At 35.4% G+C, this 24,161-nt stretch overlaps 2 protein-coding genes and 1 pseudogene across 4 annotated transcripts in view; all 3 read right to left on the bottom strand.

Moving 5' to 3' along the window:
* LOC139040765 (olfactory receptor 5D18-like) overlaps positions 1–19,452 on the bottom strand; it is a 29,005-nt pseudogene extending 9,553 nt beyond the window's left edge.
* The window catches only part of LOC106821882 (olfactory receptor 5L1-like), a 37,477-nt gene extending 18,022 nt beyond the window's left edge, over positions 1–19,455 (bottom strand). Inside the window, exon 1 of one of the 3 annotated variants that reach the window (XM_070487753.1) lies at positions 19,370–19,455. The gene's annotated coding sequence lies outside the window, so the exon portion shown is untranslated. Of the gene's footprint in view, positions 1–3,145; positions 4,097–4,118; positions 4,227–19,369 lie in introns of those variants that run through there. The other 2 variants (XM_070487752.1, XM_070487750.1) reach the window with 2 other exon arrangements.
* LOC123284101 (ubiquitin carboxyl-terminal hydrolase 25-like) overlaps positions 4,503–24,161 on the bottom strand; it is an 83,820-nt gene continuing 64,161 nt past the window's right edge. Inside the window, exon 6 of the mRNA XM_070487754.1 lies at positions 4,503–5,620. Within this exon, the coding sequence (XP_070343855.1) occupies positions 5,537–5,620 (84 nt within the window). The 3' untranslated portion in view covers positions 4,503–5,536. The remainder of the gene's footprint in view (positions 5,621–24,161) is intronic.

The following is a 24,161-nucleotide window of genomic DNA, read 5'->3' as shown; positions in this document are numbered from 1 at the left end:
GTCATCATTAATTTCTTTCAGCAAAGTCTTGTAGTTTTCATTGTATAGGTCTCTCACGTCCTTGGTTAAATTTGTTCCAGGATATTTTATTATTTTTGTTGTGATTGTAAATGGGATTGTGTTCTTGACTTTTTCTGTTAGCTCATTATTAGAATATAGAAATACAGCTGATTTTTGTAAGTTGATTTTGTACCCTGAAACTTTGCTGTAATTGTTGATTACATCGAATAGCTTTCTGATAGATATTTTAGGGTTTTCTATATATAAAATTATGTCATCTGCAAACAGCAAGAGTTTCAATTCTTCATTGCCTAATTGGATTCCTTTTATTTCTTTTTCTTTCCTAATTCCTCTGGCCAAAACCTCAAGTACTATGTTGAATAAGAGTGGTAAGAGTGGGCACCCTTGTCTTGTTCCTTTGCTCAGAGGGACGACTTTCAGTTTTCCCCCATTGAGTATGATTTGGCTGTGGGTTTCTCGTACATGGTCTTTATTATGTTGATGTACTTTCCTTCTATAAACAATTTGTTGAGAATTTTTATCAGAAATGGATGTCGGATCTTGTCAAATGCTTTCTCTGCATCTATTGAGATGATCGTGTGGTTTTTGTTCTTCATTTTGTTAATATGGTGTATCACATTGATTCATTAGCAGATGTTCCTGCAAATCAGAACCATCCCTGTGTCCCTGGTATAAATAAAACTTGATCACGGTGTATGATTTGTTTTAATATATTGCTGTCTTCCATTTGCCAGTGTTTTGTTGAGGATTTTTGCATCTATGTTCATCAGTGATATTGGCCTGTAATTTTCCTTCTTTGTGTTGTCCTTGTCTGTCTTTGATATCAGGGTAATGTTGGCCTCATAGAATGTCTTAGGAAGTGTTCCATCTTTTTCAATTTTCTGTAATAGTTTGAGAAAGATAAGTAGGAAATCTCCTTTGAATGTTTGATAGAATTATCCAGAGAAGACATCTGGGTCTTGGAGTTTTATTTTGGGAGGTATTTGATTACTGTTTCGATCTCTTTAGTTGTGATGGATCTATTCAGATTCTCTATTTCTTCTTGATTCACTTTGGGGTGCTGATAAGAATCTAAAAATTTATCCATTTCTTCTACGTTGTCCAATTTGTTGGCATATAATTTTTCATAGTATTCTCTTATAATATTTTATATTCCTGTGGTACTCATTGTAATTTTGTTTATGATCTTGAAGATCGAGCTCTTTGTTTCTGTGTTTTGCTCTGACCCCTACATTGGCCAGAAGATTATTTTAGTGACTGCTGCACTCAATGAAATAAATAGCCTAGTGATTATTCTTACTTCCAAGTGCAATTCTGGGTGAACAAACCCCCAGCTTCCTTAAACTCCCGCAGCTCTACTGTACTCCCATAAGGGGAAGTGAGTCCCAGTGGGACCACGGGAGCAGGTGGTAACAACCCTGAGCCCTAGCTTGATCACTCCTTTGTCCAGTGGGAAAATCCACAGTCCCACCACAGCTCCAGGGAGAGACTCAGCTCAGTGTTAGTGGAGAAGCCCTGCCCACCAAGCACAAAGGCTGGTGTGCCCTAGGAACAGATGTGGCATATCTGCAGCACATAGGAAAGTGCCCTCAGCTGCCACAAATGTCCACAGTATTACAGCATCCCCAAAGGGGCAGTACAACTGGCAAGACTGTGGGAGCAGGTGGAGACAATGCTGAGACCCTGTGTGGTTATTCTCTTGACCAGTGGGAGAGTCCAGGATCCCACCATGGTCACAGGGAGTGGCACAGGCACAGACTCAGTGGGGAAGCCCCACCTATCAAGCACAACAGCTGTTTTAAAAGATACTACACTTTTGGGGCTGGCCCCGTGGCCAAGTGGTTAAGTTCGCACGCTCCGCTGCAGGCGGCCCAGTGTTTCGTTGGTTTGAATCCTGGGCACGGACATCGCACTGCTCATTAAACCACATTGAGGCAGCGCCCCACATGCCACAACTAGAAGGACCCACAACAAAGAATATACAACTATGTACTGGGGTGCTTTGGGGAGAAAAAGGAAAAAATAAAATCTTTAAAAAAAAAAAGATACTACACTTTTTACATGATCACTATGCACAAAGTTTTCATTGTTTTATCATTCTTTTTTTTTACTTTAAACTGTTGTCAAGCACATTAGGAATACTCTTCATAAGTTCTGATAACTGAATAACATCCAAGATTTTTTTCTTATTGGCAAAATCACAATACGATTTTGAACTTCCAGCTGAACTATAATGTTAAGATAGGATTGCAGGGACAAGAAAGCAAAACAAAATAATTTTTAAGCAGAAGATAGTCTGAGCCAATGTAGTAATAGGGATGCTCATGTTCCTATCAACTAGAAGTAGAGTTTATGCAGGTAGCAGTAAAAGATAAGGTTGGAGGATCAGAAGAGCCAAATTGTGAAGAGAATGCAGTTGGGGTCAGTGTGGTTGAACTCTTTAATAGGATCCCATGCCAACAGAACAAGTAAGGAATGATGAAGAAGTTGTGGTTGTCAAAAGGTACAGATATTGTGAATGAAATTGATCCCATTCTAATATTATGATATATTGACTCCATAAATAGATTATGTAGACAGAAAGAGGCAACTCCCATTTTCATTTTAATTTGGAAGGAAGCATTGTGTCCTGGATAGCATCTCATTGTGTGAGCCAGTGGTTCCCAATAACTATTAATAACTGTGTAGGTACCCTGCAGTGTCAAGTAAATAGCAGTGAGAAATATATATTGCAATAAAGCATCTAATAAACCAATTAATGTCCTAGAGATTTCTGGAACACAGAAGAAAAGTAAAAGGAGACTCTGACCAATGTCTTCAAATATTTCAAGGCTAAAATGTGAAAGACTGGCTGGTCTTGTTTACTGTGCATTCAAGAAAGAGAATTAATTCCATTAAATTAAAAACCACAGGAAAACCAATTTCAGAATTAAGAAAAAGAACTTTCTCTCCAGAGTGTCCAAAAATAGAATAGTATGAATGATTCTTAGCATCCCTTTGTTGCTCAATTTTATTAATAGGATATAAGAAGAGGTTATAAAGATAAAAACTTTAATGTAAGTAAAAGGAACGGGGAGGTTCTTGAGGAAGAATGTAGACAAACAATAAAACTCCTTAGGCTGACCTCGTAGCGCAGCGGTTAAGTGCGCATGTTCTGCTTTGGTGGCCAGGGGTTCGCCGGTTCGGATCCCAGGTGTGGATATGGCACTGCTTGGCAAGCCATGCTGTGGTAGGGATCCCACACATAAAACAGAGGAAGATGGGCAAGGATGTTAGCTCAGGGCCAGTCTTCCTTAGCAAAAAGAGGAGGATTGGCAGCAGTTAGCTCAGGGCTAGTCTTCCTCAATAAAACAACAAAACTCTACGATGTTTCTCTGCATTTCCCATATTCTGTGACTAATCCTCATATTCATAGGAGCTCTAGCTAAGATCACTTCATTTTGGGCGTTCCCAAATACTCTATTGTTTTTAAATTATTTTTATGTTTCTCAGATCTCAGAAATTAGAATACGTATCTCATGGATTGGTTTAACCACCCTTTCAAAAAAAGTGACTCTTACACTAATTAAGTAGCATGCTCTAACCTTCCTAACCAAAAGGGATTTGGTTCAATGTAAGACTTATTAATTCTTTCCTTCAAATGAGGATACCATTCATGCAAGCATATATAAGTATGTAAGTATAGCATACAATAAGAAGAAATTCAATTCAAAATAGCCTCCCAAATCCAGTATGATATATACATATATAGCTAGAGATAGAGATATATAGATATTAGTATAGATGTAGATAGGTAGATAGAGATATAGATAGCTTTGATAATGGAAAGTATAAACTGTATGCCCATGACTAGCGCTCTGTGTGTAGTATAACTCTCAATTAATGTGATTACAGGCAATTTTCTTCATCTTTCTCTGATCTAAGTTGAGTCTACAATCTGGCACATATTTCAGAAAAGATTAAAGAGTTAAGGTACACTTGATATTGAATCTCTTAAATCTCAGTTTAGTCTTATTTGTTATTAGAAAAGAGGTAATTTTTTTTCTTAAGGTTATTCTAATTTGACATAAAGAGAAAGAAATATTGGTTTCACTTACTTCCAACATTGCCAGTTCAGCTTTCATCTATTTGTAATCTCATTATCAACCAAATTATATAGGAATTGGCAGAATTCTTTCATAAGGTCCAGTACTACAAAAATCCCTCTGCAAATAGTAGCAAAGTATGAATTTCTTTCCTTTACAAGTGGTACAAATACAATAACGACTAGATGGCAAAGTGATACCATAATTTAAATCAAGACACTAAAATCACAGTGTATTAATTTCTCTAAAGAGTAACAGAAAAAAGGAATAGAAAACAAGATGTTCACAGTATGAATATACCTTGAAGATCGTTTATTCCATCCTCTTTCTTTCAGGGATAAGGGACTATATGTGCAAAGATGATAAATTACGTAACAATTCAAGCATCAACTCACCTTTTATTTTTATCCTGTTTTTCTGTTTATTAATTTTAAACTAGGAGTAATGTGTTGTCTCTTGGTTGCTTACACATCACACAGTTTGAGTAATAAAGAGCATTAACAGTTCATTTCAATTCATTTATAATAAGTAAATACACAAATAAAAGGGATCAACAATATATACAGATATTAGTATAAAGACAAAAATACAAACCTTCCTTAAAAGATGAGCAAAAAACCCAAAATGGTGAAAAGTCATTTCTCTAGATATATACACACCTATGAGTATTACATATCCGTATAAATATACATGCATGTGTATGATGTAAAATATCTTATACATGACAAAATATTACAGAACTGAAACAGAACATACTGATTAATAAATTTAAGGACATGCTTAAATTCAACACTGTGCTATATACATGAGAAATTCATAAACAAGGAGATTCAGTAAAGTTAAAATTGAAGAATAAGTTAGTGATCCCTAAATTAATTTCATTGTCACAGAAAATATTCTGAATGATTTCAGTCCTTCAATCTTTGTTGTGGTTTGCTTTATGATCCAGCAAATAGTCAATTGTAGTAAATTTTCTATGTGCACTGAAAAACATACGTATGCTGTTTTTGTTGGTAGTCATATTCTTTGAAAGTTAACTAGTCAAATATTTCAATTATGTAATTCACAACTTCTATATTCTTAGATATTGTATTGCTTGTTTATTCATCAATGGGAGAAGTACGTTAAATTCTGCCATGGCAATGAAGGACTTATCTATTTCTTCTTATAGCTCTGGATCTTTTCTTTACCTGTTTTGAAGATCTATTATCAAGTGTATGGATATTTGAATTGTAATTTCTTCTTAGTTGGTAGAGCTCTATAACATTTAGAAATAATCCTCTTTATATTTAGCAATTTTATTTTACTTAAAATATAGTATGTCTTATATTATTATAGCTGCATGAGTTTCTCTAGAGAGACTTAGCTCTGTGTCTCGTTTCATAATGTTTAAAGTAGATAAACACATGCATAAGATACTACTCAGAAATTTACCCAGGTCTATACCCCATGGAAATATTTATGTTCATCAAACAATATAGCAAGATTCTTCGTACTGCCACTATCTGTAATACCTGCAAAGTAAAAAACAAAAACAAAAAAACTTAAAAAGCCATCAACATTTTTACCTTTATAATTTGGGATATATTCAAAGAAATTTGCAAACAAGATGAATAGATGTTATAAATATAATGCTGAGCATAAGAAACTAGATACAAAAATATTCTGTATAGTTTTATAGTTAAAAACATAAAATATTGATGTTATAATTTATATAGTAATTTTATTTGAATTAGAGAAGGTTGGTAAATGAAAATGATCAAGCGTGCCTTGAGTTTTGTTAAAGTCCTTCTTCTTGGTCTCTATGCTAGTTACAGAGCTGTGCTGATTTTGTAAAAACACATGCTGGCTTTCATGCACTTTTTTGTATGCATGTTAAAACTAAAAAAATAATTACAATTTGATAAAGGTATTAGAAAAAAGGAAATAAAATGATGTCAAAATCATGACATGTGACAAAGGAAAATGCAGACCACAAAGTTTTAAATGTAGTAAAAGAAACAAACACTATATTGCAAAAGCTAGAATCCACAATGAAGATATAGCAGTTATTAATATTCATATATCTAATGACAAAGCAATGATTTCCATAAACCAAAAACTATAAGAGATGAGAGGAGAAGTAACAGAGACTCTCAATTCAAGACAAAAGGAAAATAACAAACAGTGGCCTACTGGTTCAGTTTGCATGCTCCAATTCCTTGGCCCACTGCTCACCTGTTTGAAATGTGGGTGTAGACCTACACACCACTCATCCAAGCCATGCCAGTGGTGGCATCCCACACAGAAGAACTAGAAGGACCTACAACTCTAATATACCACTGTGTACTGGGGCTTTGAGGAGAAAATAAATAGAGGAAGACTGCCAACAGATATTAGCTTAGGACCAATCTTCTTCACACGCACAAAAAAAGAGAGAAATAAAGAAAAGAAAAAGAAATGACATTTAGTAACTAAGGTTATAATCCCAAATAACACAATCGCATATATATCATGGAACTCCAGTAATAAGACATACAATTTTTTTCAACTGCACATGAACATTCATGAAAACTGACTATATTTTAAACCAAGAGTAACCACAATAAATCCAACAAAAAATAAAATGTAAATAACATTCCCTGAATACTAATAGATACAACGTAAATAGATAAAAATGTAAACAGCATTCCCTGAATACTAATAAATCCAAATATAAACTAATAACAATGTTTATCAAACAATAAGGCATTCCATTTGAAAATGTAAAAGCATGCCATTAGAAAATAACAAAGGAAAAATATAGACCACGACTGCAAAATTACTATATGAGATATATACTAGGCAAGTTTCAGAAGAAATTTTATGGAAATGCATATTGATATTATTAAACTCATTAAATGAAAATAAATAAACACTCCATTCCGAAGGTCGAAAAGAAGGTCTTAAGATAATAACACCTAAAATTCCATCTTCCCACTCATCCGCCCAAAACCCATTCAGACCAGATAAAGCAAATGAACTTCCCACACTTTCTGCATCACTGTAAGGAAGATAATCTTATGAAGTTGAAGATGCCTATAAGTAGAGAAATATTTATCAAAAGTAAAAAAAAACTATCTCTGGCCCTCCAATTACCATAATTCTATGAGTGACCAGTGAAGAAGTCTGAAGAAATGGTTTAGAAAAGAGAAAAGGGAAGTGGAGATACTGTTAGTAATATAAAACAGATAAAATCAATAAGAAAATTCCTCTTACATAACCAATAATTAAAAACACCTCCAAAGTCTGATAGAGGACAGCATTGGATACAGGAAAAAGTATAGCAATTATATAGGATTTGAGGTGAAAAACTCAATGAAAAATATTTCTAAAGGAAAGTAGGGAAGGAAAACAAGGACAGCATCCTTTAGAGTTGTAATGGTTAAGAGAAAAGGAAGTATGTAAGTGTTGTTTTTAAACTACACACACACTTCACTTCACTATACTGTCAGAAGAAAGCAATAAAGCCTCTTAAACCAGAAATCTTGTAAACCGAAAAGACCCCTCAACTTAGTGCACAAAGTTAATAAAAATGTCTATATCCACACACTGTTTCTATAAGGGGGGTGAGGGACACAAAATAAGAGTCAAAATGATTTTTAAAAATCCCCAAAATAGTATACACAAAATAAGCAGAAGGAAACTATAACATAACATTTTTAATTGAACTAAATATCCTTAAATAGTACCTTAGAAATATTAAAAATATGCCTTGAATAAAAACTTCAAAAAAATACAACCTAAATAGAAAAAAGAGATTATACCTAAAGAGAGTTGACTGATCTCAATAAAGAAATTGAAGAAAAAAATAATAGGAAAAAAATCAATGAAATCATATTTGGGTCTTTGGATAGATCAATACAATTAGTAAATGCACAGCTTTTGTATCAAAAGAAAAAGAAAACATTACCAATATCAATATTTAAAAAGGATATCCTGGGGCTGGCCCCGTGGCCAAGTGGTTAAGTTCGCGTGCTCTGCTTCCTTGCCCTGGGGTTTCACTGGTTCAGATCCTGGACATGGATGTGGCAATGCTCATCAGGCCATTTTGAGGCGGCATCCCACATGCCACAACTAGAAGGACCCACAACTAAAATATACAACTACGTACTGGGGGCAGTTAGGGAGAAAAAGCAAAAAGAAAAGAAAAAAAGAAATTTTTTAAAAAAATAAAAAAGATATCCCATAGATATTAGAAAGATAATAAGCAAATACTATAAATAATTTTGTCATTTTTTATCATATACCTCATATTTATCTTTCTCTTTAGATTTGCCAGGACTTTTCTTATTATGCTAAACCAATGTAACACATACGTGAAATAAAATGGAAAGCTTTCTGATGCTGTCTCATACATTTATTTTTAAATATACTATTATAAAAGGCTTAGTGAATTCAATAGCAAAAATTTTATTTCAGATTTTTGCATATCTGTTCGCAAGAGAAATTAATCACATTTTTAAAATATTATCTTTAAAATTTTATACTTAGAATGAGATATGCAGATTTCATTCTTTTCCTATATTCTGGGAAATCTAAAGACTTTTATAGAATTCATTTAGAGCTGTCAGTCCCCAGCATTTAACAAAATACCACTCTCCATTCCTCTTGTAAAGTAAAGGAGAGAGAAGCCAATTATCATTCTTATTCATGAAAATGAAATGAACAAATATCTCAAATCAAGTTTTCTATTTCTTCTTGTGCATACCTTGATGTATTAAAATGGCTGAGTAGGCACTCCCAGCTTTCCTGCTCCTCCAGAATCACAAAAAAAGAAAAAAGCAAATACTGCCAGAACAAACTATCAGAAAACTGGAAAACCACCAAAGATGTACAGCAACCAAGGTGATGATAAAACAAAACAAAAAATAAAAAGTAACTTAAAAGAGGTAGCAAATTTTTGCGGCATTTTTACTTGCCCTTGGCCACCCTCTCCCTGGTGTGGTTGCAGTATTGAAATGGTAGCCTGCATTCCCAGTGTGGGATTCAGAACTCTCGTTCTGGACGGAGCAGAAACAATCATATTTGCAAATTATTGTGTATGTCTATTCTTATCTGTCTGGAGGCTAGGAGGCTACGTGAAAGACTGATACAAAGTATCTTTTCTTCCATCTAACACAAATCTCAGGTGGGAATAACAATGGGTATTGCGTGAAAACACTGCAAGATGAATAAGAATCTACTGATGCCTAAATTCCAGAAGAAAATACAGAGCAGAGTTTATTCGGGAAATTAGGACATTCAAAAGCACGTCTGAATATGGGGGAATTAGGAAGATATGTTCATGTTCAGGGAAAGATATATGCTCAGAAAGAACTTGAGAAGACCCTAGGCTTTCATCTTTGGCAGATCCCTAGGCTCAGTATAAGCCTGGCTGATTGTTGAAAGAGTGTCCCAGCCCTTAGCCAATCTGCAAAGCCTGGAGGACAACTTCATGCTGTCTGCAAGAGACTCACTTTAGACCCACAGAAACAAATAGATTGAAAGTGAAATGATGGAGAAAGATATACCTTGCAGAGGATAAGCAAAAGAGAGCAGGTTTGGAAGTACTAATATGAGACAAAATAGACTTCAAGTCAAAAATGGCTACAAGAGAAAAAGAAGGACATTATATATTGATAAAAGGTTCAGTTTGTCAAGAAGCTATAACAATTATAAATATATATGTATATATATATATGAGCCCTGTTAAATTTTAAAGATCTTATTGACTTTATTCCATGATTCCTGTATCAGGCAACATCCAGTCTAGCAGATAGAAATGAGCTCTGAAGAACTATACAAAATGAAAGACTTTTATTGGAAGAAGGGAGCAGGAACAAGGAAGTTATACTAGGCATAAAAACAGATTGGTTGCTGCAAGGTTACTTTCCTTTAGGGGATGGCAGGAATCTATCATGCAGATTACCTGACTAGTGAGGATCAGACAATTCCTGATTGACCGACTTCAGATTCCACTTTTGGAAGAGCCAAAACTATAATTAAGTCAAGTTTTGGTTTGGTAATGTTGGAATTAGCATAACTGACTCCATTTTGGACCTGCTGTCTTGTTTTTAACAGTCTCAAAGTATATGAAGGAAAAATTGAGAGAATTGAAGACAGACATAGAGAGTTCTACAATAATATCTAGAGAATTCAATATAACGCTCTCAATAACGTATAAAACATCTAGACAGAAGATCAATAGTGTAATAGAGACCTTAAACAACACTTAAAATAACTAGGCCTGATAGACATATATAAAACATTCCACCCAACCAAAGCAGAATGCACATTCTTAACTAGTGCACAAGGAACATTATCCAGGATAGACCAAATGTTAGGCCACAGAACAAGCCTCAGTATACTTAAAAAGATTAAAACCATACAAAGCATCTTTTTTTTCCTTTTTTTTTAATTGAGTTAATGATAGGTTACAATCTTGTGAAATTTCAATTGTACATTAATGTTTGTCAGTCATGTTGTAGGAGCACCACTTCACCCTTTGTGCCCACCCCCCACCCCACCTTTCCCCTGATATCCACTAAACTGTTCATAGTCCATAATTTTAAATTCCTCATATGAGTGGAGTCATACACAGATTATCCTTCTCTCGCTGGCTTATTTCACTTAACATAATTCCCTCAAGGTACATCCATGTTATTGCAAATGGAATGATTTTGTTCTGTTTTACAGCTGAGTAGTATTCCATTGTATATATGTACCACATCTTCTTTATCCATTCGTCTGTTGCTGGGCACTTAGGTTGCTTCCACGTCTTGGCTATTGTAAATAATGCTGCAATAAACACTGGGGTGCATAGGACTTTTGGGATTGCTGACTTCAGGCTCTTTGGATAAATACCCAGTAGTGGGATGGCTGGATCGTATGGTAGTTCTATTTTTAATTTTTTCAGGAATCTCCATACTGATTTGAATAGTGGCTGCACCAGTTTGCATTCCCACCAGCAGTGTATGAGGGTTCCTTTTTCTCCGCAACCTGTCCAACATCTGTTGCTATTAGTTTTAGATATTTTTGTCATTCTAACGGGTGTAAGGTGATATCTTAGTGTAGTTTTGATTTGCATTTCCCTGATGATCAGCGATGATGAGCATCTTTTCATGTGCCTATTGGCCATCAGTATATCTTCTTTGGAGAAATGTCTGTTTATGTCTCCAGCCCATTTTTTGATTGGGTTGTTTGATGTTTTGTGGTTGAGTTGCGATAGTTCTTTATATATTAAGGATATTAAGCTTCTGTCAGATATATGACTTGCAAATATTTTTTCCCAGTTAGTGGGTTGTTTTTTTGTTTCAATCCTGTTTTCATTTGCCTTGAAGAAGCTCTTTAATCTGATGAAGTCCCATTTGTTTATTCTTTCTATTGTTTCCCTTCTCTGAGAAGGCATGGTGTCCGAAAAGATCCTTTTAATACTGATGTCAAAGAGTGTACTGCCTACGTTTTCTTCCAGAAGCCTTATGGTTTCAGGTCTCACCTTTAGGTCTTTGATCCATTTTGAGTTTATTTTGGTGAATGGTGAAAAAGAATGGTCAATTTTCATTCTTTTACATGTGGCTTTCCAGTTTTCCCAGTACCATTTGTTGAAAAGACTTTCTTTTCTCCATTGTATGCCCTCAGCTCCTTTGTTAAAGATAAGCTGTCCAGGGGCTGGCCCCGTGGCCGAGTGGTTAAGTTCGCGCGCTCCGCTGCAGGCGGCCCAGTGTTTCGTCGGTTCGAATCCTGGGCGCGGACATGGCACTGCTCGTCAGACCACGCTGAGGCAGCGTCGCACATGCCACAACTAGAGGAACCCACAATGAAGAATACACAACTATGCACCGGGGGGCTTTGGGGAGAAAAAGGAAAAAATAAAATCTTTAAAAAAAAAAAAAAAGATAAGCTGTCCATAGATGTGTGGTTTTATTTCCGGGCTTTCAATTCTGTTCCATTGATCTATGCACCTGTTTTTGTACCAGTACCATGCTGTTTTGATTACTGTAGCTTTGTAGTATGTTTTGAAGTCAGGGATTGTGACGCCTCCCCCGTTTTGTTCTTTTTTCTCAGGACTGCTTTAGAAATTTGGGGTCTTTTGTTGCCCCACATGAATTTTAGGATTCTTTGTTCTAATTCTGTAAAGAATGTCATTGGGATTCTGATTGGGATGGCGTTGAATCTGTAGATTGCTTTAGGTGGAATGGACATTTTAACTATGTTTATTCTTCCAATCCACATACATGGAATGTCTTTCCATCTCCTTATGTCGTCATCCAATTCTCTCAGAAAGGCCTTGTAATTTTCATTATATAGGTCCTTCACTTCCTTAGTTAAATTTACCCCAAGGTATTTTATTCTTTTTGTTGCGATTGTGAATGGTATTGTATTCTTGAGTTCTTTTTCTGTTGGTTCATTACTGGAGTGTACAAATGTTACTCATTTATGCAAATTGATTTTATACCCTGCAACTTTGCTGTAGTTGTTGATTACTTCTAACAGTTTTCCAATGGATTCTTTGGGGTTTTCTATATATAAGATCATGTCGTCTGCAAACAGCAAGAGTTTCACTTCTTCCCTCCCTATTTGGATTCCTTTTATTCCTTTTTCTTGCCTGATTGCTCTGGCCAGGACCTCCAGTACTATGTTAAATAAGAGTGGTGATAGAGGGCATCCTTGTCTCGTTCCTGTTTTCAGGGGGATGGCGTTCAGTTTTTGCCCATTGAGTATGATGTTGGCTATGGGTTTGTCGTATATGGCCTTTATTATGTTGAGGTAGTTTCCTTCTATGCCCATTTTGTTCAGAGTTTTTATCATAAATGGCTGTTGGATCTTGTCAAATGCCTTCTCTGCATCTATTGAGATGATCATGTGGTTTTTATTCCTCAGTTTGTTGATGTGGTGTATCACGTTGATTGATTTGTGGATGTTGAACCATCCCTGTGTCCCTGGTATGAATCCCACCTGATCCTGATGTATGATTCTTTTGATGAATTGCTGAATTCTGGTTGCCAAAATTTTGTTTAGAATTTTTGCATCTATGTTCATCAGTGATATTGGCCTGTAGTTCTCTTTTTCCGTGGTGTCCTTGTCAGGTTTTGGTATCAGCATGATGTTGGCCTCACAGAATGTGTTAGGAAGTGTTCCATCTTCCCTAATTTTTTGGAGTAGCTTGAAAAGGATGGGTATTAAATCCTCTCTGAAAGTTTGGTAGAATTCCCCAGGAAAGCCATCTGGTCCTGGGGTTTTATTCTTTGGGATGCTTTTGATTGCTGTTTCAATCTCTTTCCTTGTGATTGGTCTGTTCAAATTGTCTGCCTCTTCTTGAGTGAGCTTTCGGAGACTGTAGGAGTCCAAGAATTTATCCATTTCCTCTAGGTTATCCATTCTGTTGGCATATAGTTTTTTGTAGTATTCTCTTATAATCTGTTGTATTTCTGCAGAGTCTGTTGTTATTTCTCCTCGCTCATTTCTGATTTTGTTTATTTGAGCTTTCTCCCTTTTTTTCTCTGGAAGTCTGGCTAGTGGTTTGTCAATTTTATTTATCTTCTCAAAAAAACCAGCTCTTTGTCTCATTGATCCTTTCTACTGCCTTTTTCAATAGTATTTATTTCTGCTCTGATTTTTATTATTTCTCTCCTTCTGCTGACTTTGGGCTTCATTTGTTCTTTTTTCTCTAGTTCAGTTAGGTGTGCTTTAAGGTTGCTTATTTGGGATTTCTCTTGTTTGTCAAGATGTGCCTGTATTGCGACGAATTTTCCTCTTAATACAGCTTTTGCTGTATCCCATATGAGTTGGTATGGCATGCTATCATTTTCATTTGTTTCCAGGTATTTTATTATTTCTTCTTTAATTTCTTCAATGATCCATTGCTTGTTCAGTAGTGTGTTTAGTCTCCACATCTTTGTGCCTTTCTCAGCTTTTTTCTTGTAATTAATTTCTAGCCTTATAGCACTATGATCTGAGAAGATGCTTGTTATTATTTCAATTTTTTTAAATTTGTAGAGGTTTGTCTTGTTTCCCAACATATGGTCTATCCTAGAGAATGTTCCATGTGCACTTGACAAGAATGTGTATTCAGCTCCTTCAGGGTGGAGTGATCTATATATGTCTATTAAGTCCAATTGTTTTAGTTTTTCATTCAGCTCCACTATTTCCTTGTTGATTTTCTGTCTGGATGATCTGTCCATTGATGTGAGAGGGGTGGTGAGGTCCCCTACTATGATTGTGTTGTTTTTAACATCTTCCTTTAGGTCTGTTAATAGTTGCTTTATGAATCTTGGTGCTCCTGTGTTGGGTGCATAGATATTTATAAGCGTTATTTCTTCTTGATGAAGTGTCCCTTTGATCATTATATGTTGTCCCTCTGTGTCTCTCTTTACCTGTGTTATTTTGAAACCCACTTGGTCTGATATGAGAATTGCAACATCTGCCTTTTTTTCCTTGCTATTTGCTTGAAGTATTGTCCTCCACCCCTTCACCCTGAGTCTGTGTTTGTCCTTGGGGCTGAGGTGTGTTTCCTGGAGGCAAGAAATTGTTGGATCTTGTTCTTTAAGCCATTTTGCCACTCTGTGTCTTTTTATTGGACAGTTCAACCCGTTCACATTGAGAGTGATTATTGATGCATGTGGACTTAATGCTGTCAATCTTTCGCTCATTATCTTGTTTTCCTGTGTTTCTTTTCCTGTGTGCTTTAGACTATCCATTTAATACTGCAATTTCTTATGCTGGGTTTCTTAGATTTTTCCTTATCTATGATTTGTGACTCTGTTCTGTACTTTATTTTAGTGTCTACCTTGAAGTTTGTATTTAGAATCTCGTGTATAATATAGTCTATTCTCTGGTGGTCTCTTACTTACTCGACCAATAGTGATTTAGACCCTTTGCTCTTCCCCTCCTAAATAATTATTTTCATTTTTTATTCCAACTCGTCTTATTAATTGGTAGAGTGCTAAGATCGTCCTTGTTTTGGTAGTTTCCTTATTTTTACCCTAATGCTATAGTTGAATATTTGCTATCCTGTTCTGGTTCTATCCATCTGTCTCCCTAGTCTGTGGCTTGTGTCCCCTTTCTCCCTTTTTTCTTTTTTCAAGTATGAGAGCCTTCTTGAGGATTTCTTGTAATGGAGGGCTTTTAGTTACAAATTCCCTTAACTTTTGTTTGTCTGGAAAAGATTACTTTCTCCCTCATATCTGAAGGAAATTCTTGCTGGATAGAGTATTCTTGGCTGAAGGTTTTTATCCTTTAAAGCTTTGAATATATCACTCCATTCTCTCCTAGCTTGTAGGGTTTCTGTAGAGAAATCGGCTGACAGTCTGATAGGGGCTCCTTTATAGGTTATTCTCTTTTTTTTCCTTACTTCCCTGAGTATTCTTTCCTTATCATTCCTATGTGCCAACTTTACTATTATGTGCCTTGCGGAGGGTCTTTTTACACTGACAAATCTAGGAGATCTAAAACCCTCCTCTACACACATTTCCCCGTTGATCCCTAGATTTGGGAAGTTCTCTTCAATAATTTCGTTAAGCACACTTTCTGCTCCATTTTCCTTTTCCATATTCTCGGGAATTCCTATGATCCTTATGTTCTTACTCCTCATTGAATCCATTATCTCTCGGAGATTTTCCTCATTTTTTTTAATTCTTAGTTCTCTTTCTTCCTCTGTCTGGCGCCATTCAGCCTGTCTGTCCTCGATTATGCTGATTTGCTCCTCTAGGTTGCCTACACGGGCATTCAGGAAATCCGTATTCTGTTTTATCTGGTCCATTGTGTTTTTCATCTCAAGTAATTCTGTTTGATTCTTCTTTATGATTTCAATCTCTTTTGTGAAGTAACTCCAGAACTCGGCTTGTTTCTCTATCTTTCTCTCTACCTCGAGTTTTTTTATTATAGCTGCTCTGAATTCATTATCATTTAGTTTACCTAATTCCAAGTCCTCAGGACTTAATTCTGTGTTTTTATTGTTTTCCTTCTGGTCTGGGGCTTTTATAAATTGCTGGATGGTAGAGGAGCGGTTTTTTCTCATGGTGGTAGAATTCAGTTGCAGTTACAGCCTGTTGCCACTAAATGGGGGTCGGGAGTGGCGTTAGCTCTCCGCCTTGGGGCAAGATGGCTGCGCCCACTGGCTTTGCTGGGGGGGAGTGGCTGTTACGTGCTGGTCTGGGTTCAGATCAGTTCTGTTCTCTGGTCTCCCAAGGCCCTTGATTTATACGGTCCCCACGGACGGAAGCTTTCCCCCCCATCAGCGGGTCTCCACTGAATCAGCGGCAGGAGTCCTGGATGATCCCTGGTCACGCGGCCCCTCCCCTGCACCTGCCCGACCCGCGCCGCAGCATCGCAGACTCTAGGGGAGGGAGCGATGTTCTCTCCTACCGTTCCAGCGCCTCCGAGGGTGTAAGCAAGGTTATGATCTCCGCCTTCTTGGTAGTGTAAGTCTCTAACGAGCTGGCATTATGTTTATTCTCTGAAATTCAGTTCTTCCAATCTTTTGTTGTATTTTGGAGGGGAGAGAATCCCGGGTCAGCTCACCCCGCCATTTTGCTCCGACCCTCTCTATCTGATACATGTTTTGAGAATATTTTCTCCCAGTCTGTGGCTTGTCTTTTTATTTTGTATGAATTTTTCAAAGATTAAAAGTTTTTAATTTTGATGAAGTCCATTTTATCACTTTTTTCTTTTATGATTTGTGCCTTCTTAATGTCCTACTTAAGAAATCTTTTCTTAACTCAGGACACTAAAATTTTCTCTTGTGTTTTCTTTAAGAATTCCTATGGTTTTCTTCCTTTTGGGTTTATACCCTATTATGAATTTCTTTTCCCATATATAGTGTCCTGTAAGAGTTGAGAATTATTTTTCTGCCTATGACACCATTAGTTTAAAAGATTTTCCCTTTGCCCATTGAATTGTTTTGGCAACTTTGACTCAAATCAATTCACCCTGTACATGTAGGTCTATTTCAGGACTCTTTATTCTGTTCTATTGAGCTATATGACTATCTTTTCACCAATAACAGAGTGTCTTGATCACTGTAGCCTGAGAATTAATTCTTCCAACATTGTCTTTCTTTTTTAAATTGCTATGGCTATTCTATATCCTTTGATTTTCAATATAAATTTTAGAATCAGTATGTCAATTCCGATAAAAAAGCCTGCTGTGATTATGACTGGGATTGCATTGAATCTATAGATTGAACTGAGGACAATTCATGTCTTAACAATATTGAATCCCCTGATCCATGAACATAATATATCACTTTATTTCTTTAACCTCTCTCAACAATATCTTGCTGTTTTCATATATATCTTTTGTCCACTTTAGCCCTAATATTCCATATTTTATGCTATTGTATATAAGTATTTTTTTAATTTAAATTTCCAATTGTGTGCGGCTGGTATTTAGAAATACAACTGATCTTTGTGTGTTCGCCTGTATCATATAACATTGCTGAATTCATTTCTTGGTTCTAGCATCTTTTTGTACGTGGAGAGTACTTAGGATGTTGTAGATAGACAGTCAAGTCATATACATAAGAAGACAGCTTTCTGTCTTCCTTTCCAACATGCATGTTATTTCTTTTTCTTGCTAATAAAACTGGTTGAGAACTCCAGTCTAATGCTTAATAGAAGTAGTGAGGGCCGACATCCTTGCTGGCTCCTGACCTTTGGAGAAAAGCATTCAGCCTTTCCAACATTAAATATTATATAAGTTGTAGATTTTTCATAAATGAGCTTTTGTCAGGATAAGAAAGTTTCTTGCTATTCCTAGCTTCTGAGAGATTTTGTCATGAATAGATGCTAGCTTTTGTCAAATCCTTTTTTCTTCATCTACTGAGAAAATCATATGGTTTTTTTTTCTTCAGTCTGTTAAAACGGTGAATTACACTGAACTCTAAACACTAAACCAATCTTGCAGTCCTACAAAAATCCCACTTGCAACTGAGATATTATCCTTTATATATACTGAGGATTCAGTTTGCCAAAAATCTGCTACAACTGAGAAATTAAAACTCTGTAAAGCCCTAAAATTCCGGAACATAAAAAAAAGGTCAATATGCATATGAATACCTAACCAGAAGTAATAATTCTAAATAATGTCACATAAATTATAAATATAATTCAACTGAGACATCAGAAGAAAGAACCACTGATAATAACAAACTGCAATAACAGGAAGCAATAGGTCCAAAAAGTTTCATGTACAAACTGTAATGATTGAAGGAGTTTTTCTTAATTTCTCTGGAGGTATGAGGGGTTGTCAGGTGATCTGAGTTCCCTTTTAAAAACGGCTTGTTTATCAGCCTGACATTTTATAGCCCGATTATAGCTTAAAAAGCTAGTTATAAATCAAATTATATTCCCACTGGCTTGTATTATAAATGTTTCCTATGTTTACAGTAAAAGTAGTTTTCAAAATTATACACTAAAAGAAAACTATAGTTTAATAATGTATCATTACTACTAACAATAGGTCACACAAAGTTCAAGACTTTACTGAAACCTAAAATTTTAACTTCTATATCTTTGAGACTAGTTCCCTACAGGGCTACAAATTCTTTAATGACAAGACCAGAAAAGCCCTATACTCAAGCATACTGTCTCCATAAGCAATTTTTTTCCACTAAGTATGAATTTCTGCATGCAAATCAAGTCTTATCTTTTTAAAAGCTAATATAAACAATATAATAACAGACAAGAGTTGACATCTGGTACTTACTATGTACCAGGCCCTTCTATGCCCTTTATGTGTTTTATCTCATCTGATTCTCACAGTAACTCTATAAAATAACTGCTGTTGTTACTTACACTTTTCAGATAAGCAAACTGAACAAAGACAGATCACGTAACTTGCTCTAGCTTCACAGCCAGAACCTAGACAATCTGGCCCTGTGTCTGAGCTCTCACATTATATTGCCTAACAACATTAACTTACAAAATATAAGTTATACATTTGTACTGCAAAGACAGCCAGTGCAAAACTAATCTTCTCAAGGGCTTATCTACAGAAACAATAGAAAAACTTTTTGATTTCTACATAAGTTTTCAGCAGACAATTGAGGAAAGACCTTGAAGTGTAAATTGTAACCTATAAAGTTTACTGAAATTTGACAACTCAAAAGGAAGGAAAAAAGCAATTACTAAAGTGAGATTAATGGGTTGACCTTCAAGTTTGACACTGTTTCACACTTGACGGGGCAAGTGCTCCTAAAACAAGCACAGATAATACAGGAAGACCATATCATACATGCTCTGCTTAAAAATCTTTTTGTATTTTACCTTTTGGTTTCGGGGTAAATCTTGAGCATGTGATGGAGGCTTATAATTCAGGACTAATCTTCTAAAGTCCAAAAGATTGAATAATGACTGAAAAAGAACAACAATTTAAGATAACTAAGGGAAAATTCTATTAACAAAACCATAAAAATATGACGGGTCTTAGAGATTTGTTTTTGACAATTATACTGCTTATACACAGAACAGATGCAATTAGCATAAGACTATTTTCTCCCCAAGAAAAAGTCAAATTTCTTATACCTTAACATACTATTCTTGATCATTAACAATATTTATTGTGTTGCAAAGCAGAAAAGTATACATGGACAATGCAAAAATAAAACCCCACACCATATTATATTACTAAAGCTTTCCTTATATTACTAGGTGCTTAACAGTTTCCTCAAAATAGAAGATAAACAAATGTAAAGTCTACAACTTTTCAGACACGTTATGTTCACTATGAGTTATCTAGACGTATCAATTCTACAAGGATATAGCACAAATAAACTTATAATAATTTAAATTTATTTAATAATAATATATTGTATATTATATTATAATATATTATTATATTATTTATTATATTATCTGTTATAATATAATGATAAATAATTTATTTTGTAAATAATTCTAATTCATTTAAAATAAACAAATTTATTTATAAATAAATAAATCAGATGCTCAGTGATAGCAGAGCAAAGAAATTACATATTATCTCTGTGCTCAAGGAGACACACAACCTAGAAGGAGACACACATATAATTATAGCAATAGAAATATGATTCCAAGATACTCTAATTCAGATCATACAGAGCATAACGAGAGCATATGAAAGACGTCCGTGGGAAGGTTTCCTGGAGCTGTTTTTTAAACTATAACTTATAATCCATTAATGTTATCACAATGAACATGTTTAAAACATGAAATAAAATGCAATGGAAAACATCAGAACATATCATACACTGTAAATTCACCACAGGATACTGTTTGTAAAATTTTTCTTGTATATATTTTATATACATGTGTACATGTAAAGTGTTTTACAACGTAGACTGTCTTCCTTTCTGAGAATCACAGTTGATAAAGTTTGAAAATCACTGGACAGGAGGGAATGATGTATTAAATCTTAGTAAAGATGGATTAGCCAACTTGACTAACACATAGATAAAGGTGGCACTACAAATAAAAACAAAGTTTTGTTTAGTAGGTGGGTGTTTGGAAAATTGGCCTAGTATATATAAGAAAAAGAGTCAGATATAGATATATAGATATAGATGTGGATTAAAGGCCTAAATATGAAAGGTAAAACCATAAAGCTGATAACAGGAACTGCAGGAAAATATTTTGGTTATCTTGCGATCTGGAAGTATTTCTTAATGCAACAATATGAACATGAGATAATTCATTTATTTATTCATTTAGCAAATATTTATGGAGCACTCACTACATGGCCAGACACAAGGAAGACAGGCAAAAGAGAATAAAATATATTAAGTCTCTGCCCTGATCACAATCTTGTGATTACAAGTTAAAACAATGAGTATAGACGTTATAAATCAGAAAAAATGTGAATACAATAATAGTAGACCAAGCTCAGAATCCTAGGGAAAAAGAATCATTTAAAAGCCAGAGGAACGATGAGAAAGACAAAATAAGAATAGTAAGGGAAATGGAGAGTATGAGATCACAGAAGAAAAAGGAGTAGAGAAACCAAGGGCTTTCACATATAGCTGTGTATCAGAATAACAGTGGAGCTTTAAAAGGAACCTGTGTCAACAAAGACACAAAGTACCACAGAAGATTCTGAAGCACATCAAAGAATACCGGCAAATTTTAAGAAGGACAAGATGAGCATTACTCTCAAAGGTTGCCACATTCCAGTAAAGTAAGGGCAGGAAAAACAACCCTTGGAGTTGTCAATTAGAAAACCATCTTTTCAGTAGAATGGGAGAAGAACAGCAGTAATAAGTACTGAAGAAATGAGATATAAGTAAGGGGGGCAAAGTATGGGCTGTTCTTATGAGGAATTTAAATTGGAAAGAGAATATGGACAAATTAGGAGAATCCCAGTCCTATTTCTGTGCTCTGAGTTCCCGCTGGAGAACATTTTCCTGCTTCCTGAACACCCAGTAGAATTTCATCTGGTGTAGGTCTGCTGGTGGTGAATTATTTCACCATCTGCTAAAATGAAAATTGTTTTTACTTCATTTTTGTAATATTTTTGCTAGTTCTAGAATTCTATATGGCCAGTTAGTATTTCCAGCACTTTAAAGATCGCATTTCTGTTGAGAAGTCAGCTGTTAGATTTATTTTTGCTCCTTCATAGAGGTGATATATACCTTTTCCAACTGGCTACTTTTAGGATTTTCTCTTTGTCTATAGTTTTTTCCGTTTTATTATGATATGCCTTGTCACAGTATTCTTTATGTCCATACTACTTGATTCCTATTCCTTCCTGAATCTGTAGCTCAATCTCTTTCATTAGGTTTTGAACACTCTCAGTCATTTCTTCAAATATTACTTTTGCCCTATTCTCTTTTTACTCTCCCTTGAACCACACATACACTATGTTAGTACTATTCACCATGTTAAAAATCTCTTATATGCTCTTATCTGCATTTCATGGCTTTAATCTGAAAATGTTCTTCAGACCAACTGTCTAGCTAATTCTCTCTTCAGCTGTTTCTAATATGCTGCTATAATTCATCCATTGATTTTGTGACTTTGTTATATTTTTCAGTTCTAAAATTCCTATTTTTTAATAGTTTTTAGTTTTCTATCAAAATTCTCAATCTGAAACAAACACACACATAGATAAGGAGAACAGATTAGCAGTTACCAGAGGAAAAGCGGATAGGGGGCAGGCAAAATGGGTAAAGGGGCACATGTGAATGGTGATGGATAAAAACTAGACTATTGGTGGTGAGCACAATGCAATCTATACAAAAACTGAAATATAATAATGGAAAACCGGAAATTTACACAATGTTAAAAGCCAGTTAGACCTCAATAAAATAAAAAAAAAAAAAATCAAGAAAAAAATCCTCATTCTGGTTTTTAATTCGTTGAGCATATTAATAGTTATATCAATTCAATTTTCAGGTTTTCCTGTAGGCATATTTCTATTGCCCATTATTTTCTATTAATTTTTAGACACATCTTATTTGCTGATATGACTGATTACAGCTGATGTGAGTGCTAGACATTATACACGACGAACTGGAGAAAATTCAATGATGATATTATCTTCCAAAAGAATTTACATTTGCTTCTAGCAGGAAGCAAGAGTGAGGCCATTTGCAATCCAAGATCAATTTCATCCAATCAATTCTGAGATGAAGGTGGAATTCAGAAACCATAAAGCACGCTTTATTTTCGGGTCTCAGTTAATCCTAGGTTCCAGCCCTTTATAATTCTAACTGAAAGTCTGAGGTGTTTACTAGGGCTCTAAATCTGTGCAAAACTTTGCTTAGTTTCCCAGCCATTCAGCAACTATTTCTGGAATTGTCTCGAGAATAAAATCAGCCCGAAATGTGAAGCTTACTCTCTGAACATCTTGTTTTCTCAAAGCTTAGCCTCAAAATTACTCACTGCTGTAGGGTTACGTGATGTCTTCAAAAAGCTGTTTTTGTTTTCGTTTTGTTTTGTTTTGCAGTCTAGGAAAATATGATCAAGAAGCTGGTCTAGAACAACCTAACAAGTTATCACCCGAAGTAGAACTTGTGACCATCACACAAATCATAGAGATTAACTTTTTTAAGTCCAAAACACTCTGTACTCTAAATCACAGTCATAATAGTAGTGGTCAACATATTCCTCCAAAAGGGGTGGGAAAGGGTAAATATCACTACTGCCTAAATTGTGTTTATGATTGATGCACACTGAAAACAAGTATCCTTTCATTCAGTCTAAAGCTAAAATGTGAATTCTGAAGAGCACTTGCCGAAATGGACTTTGGCTAAACTCCTGCTAACAGCAGAGAGCTATGAGAGATGAGAATTCAAACAATTTGTGGAAAACAAAAAGAATAACGACAAGAGAGCAAAGGAAGGTATCAACTGTCTGTAATGGAGGATACCAAGGAGAAGCAAGATAAATTCTCCTTGGTAGATTTAAAAAAAAAATGAAATGGTACCACGTAAGTTTCAAGGTAAGGTAGGGACTAAACGTAGATGGCCTGATTACAAGATGAAAGTCTGGATACAGAGCAATTAAGTCCCTCTGTCCTTCCCAGACCCAGAAGATCAGACAACTACTCCCTCCGTGCGTGGGATACAGAAAGTTTAGTCTTTGGATATAACTGAACTTAAGTGACTGAGGTTCAGGAAAATCAGTCGCAGTGTGTGCCATGGTAGGAGAGGGCATGAGATTCTGGGCTACACACAGGAGGATTAAGTAAAAACTCGCCAACTGAGCCCCAGTCGACCCTTCCCGGATCCCCTTTCTCTAGACCTGCTTCTGGAAAGCCAGCAACAGTGCTTAAAACAAAAAGAATCACAATCCAGTCTGGATTTGAGGCAGGGCAATCTTCTGTGGTATAGTACTCCCCCAACCCCCCTAAAAATGGATCTAATATGTTCGAGCAAATAAAACATATTATTGATAAGACCATAACAGAGATGTTGGAGCATATAGAAAGTTTTAAGAACAAGTATATAGAAAACAGAAAGGAAAAATAATGGCAATTGACAATTCCAGGAAAACAAAAGATTTCAAAGGGGTAGTCGTAGTAAATCAGTGTAATATGTAAAGTCACAGAAAACGTCAACACTACTGACTATTTTTAACTTGT

Source organism: Equus asinus, chromosome 17 (genome assembly GCF_041296235.1).
Source record: "Equus asinus isolate D_3611 breed Donkey chromosome 17, EquAss-T2T_v2, whole genome shotgun sequence".
Classification (NCBI taxonomy): domain Eukaryota; kingdom Metazoa; phylum Chordata; class Mammalia; order Perissodactyla; family Equidae; genus Equus; species Equus asinus.
The sequence above is the reverse complement of the archived record's forward strand: the minus strand, read 5'-3'. Positions and strand labels throughout refer to the sequence as shown.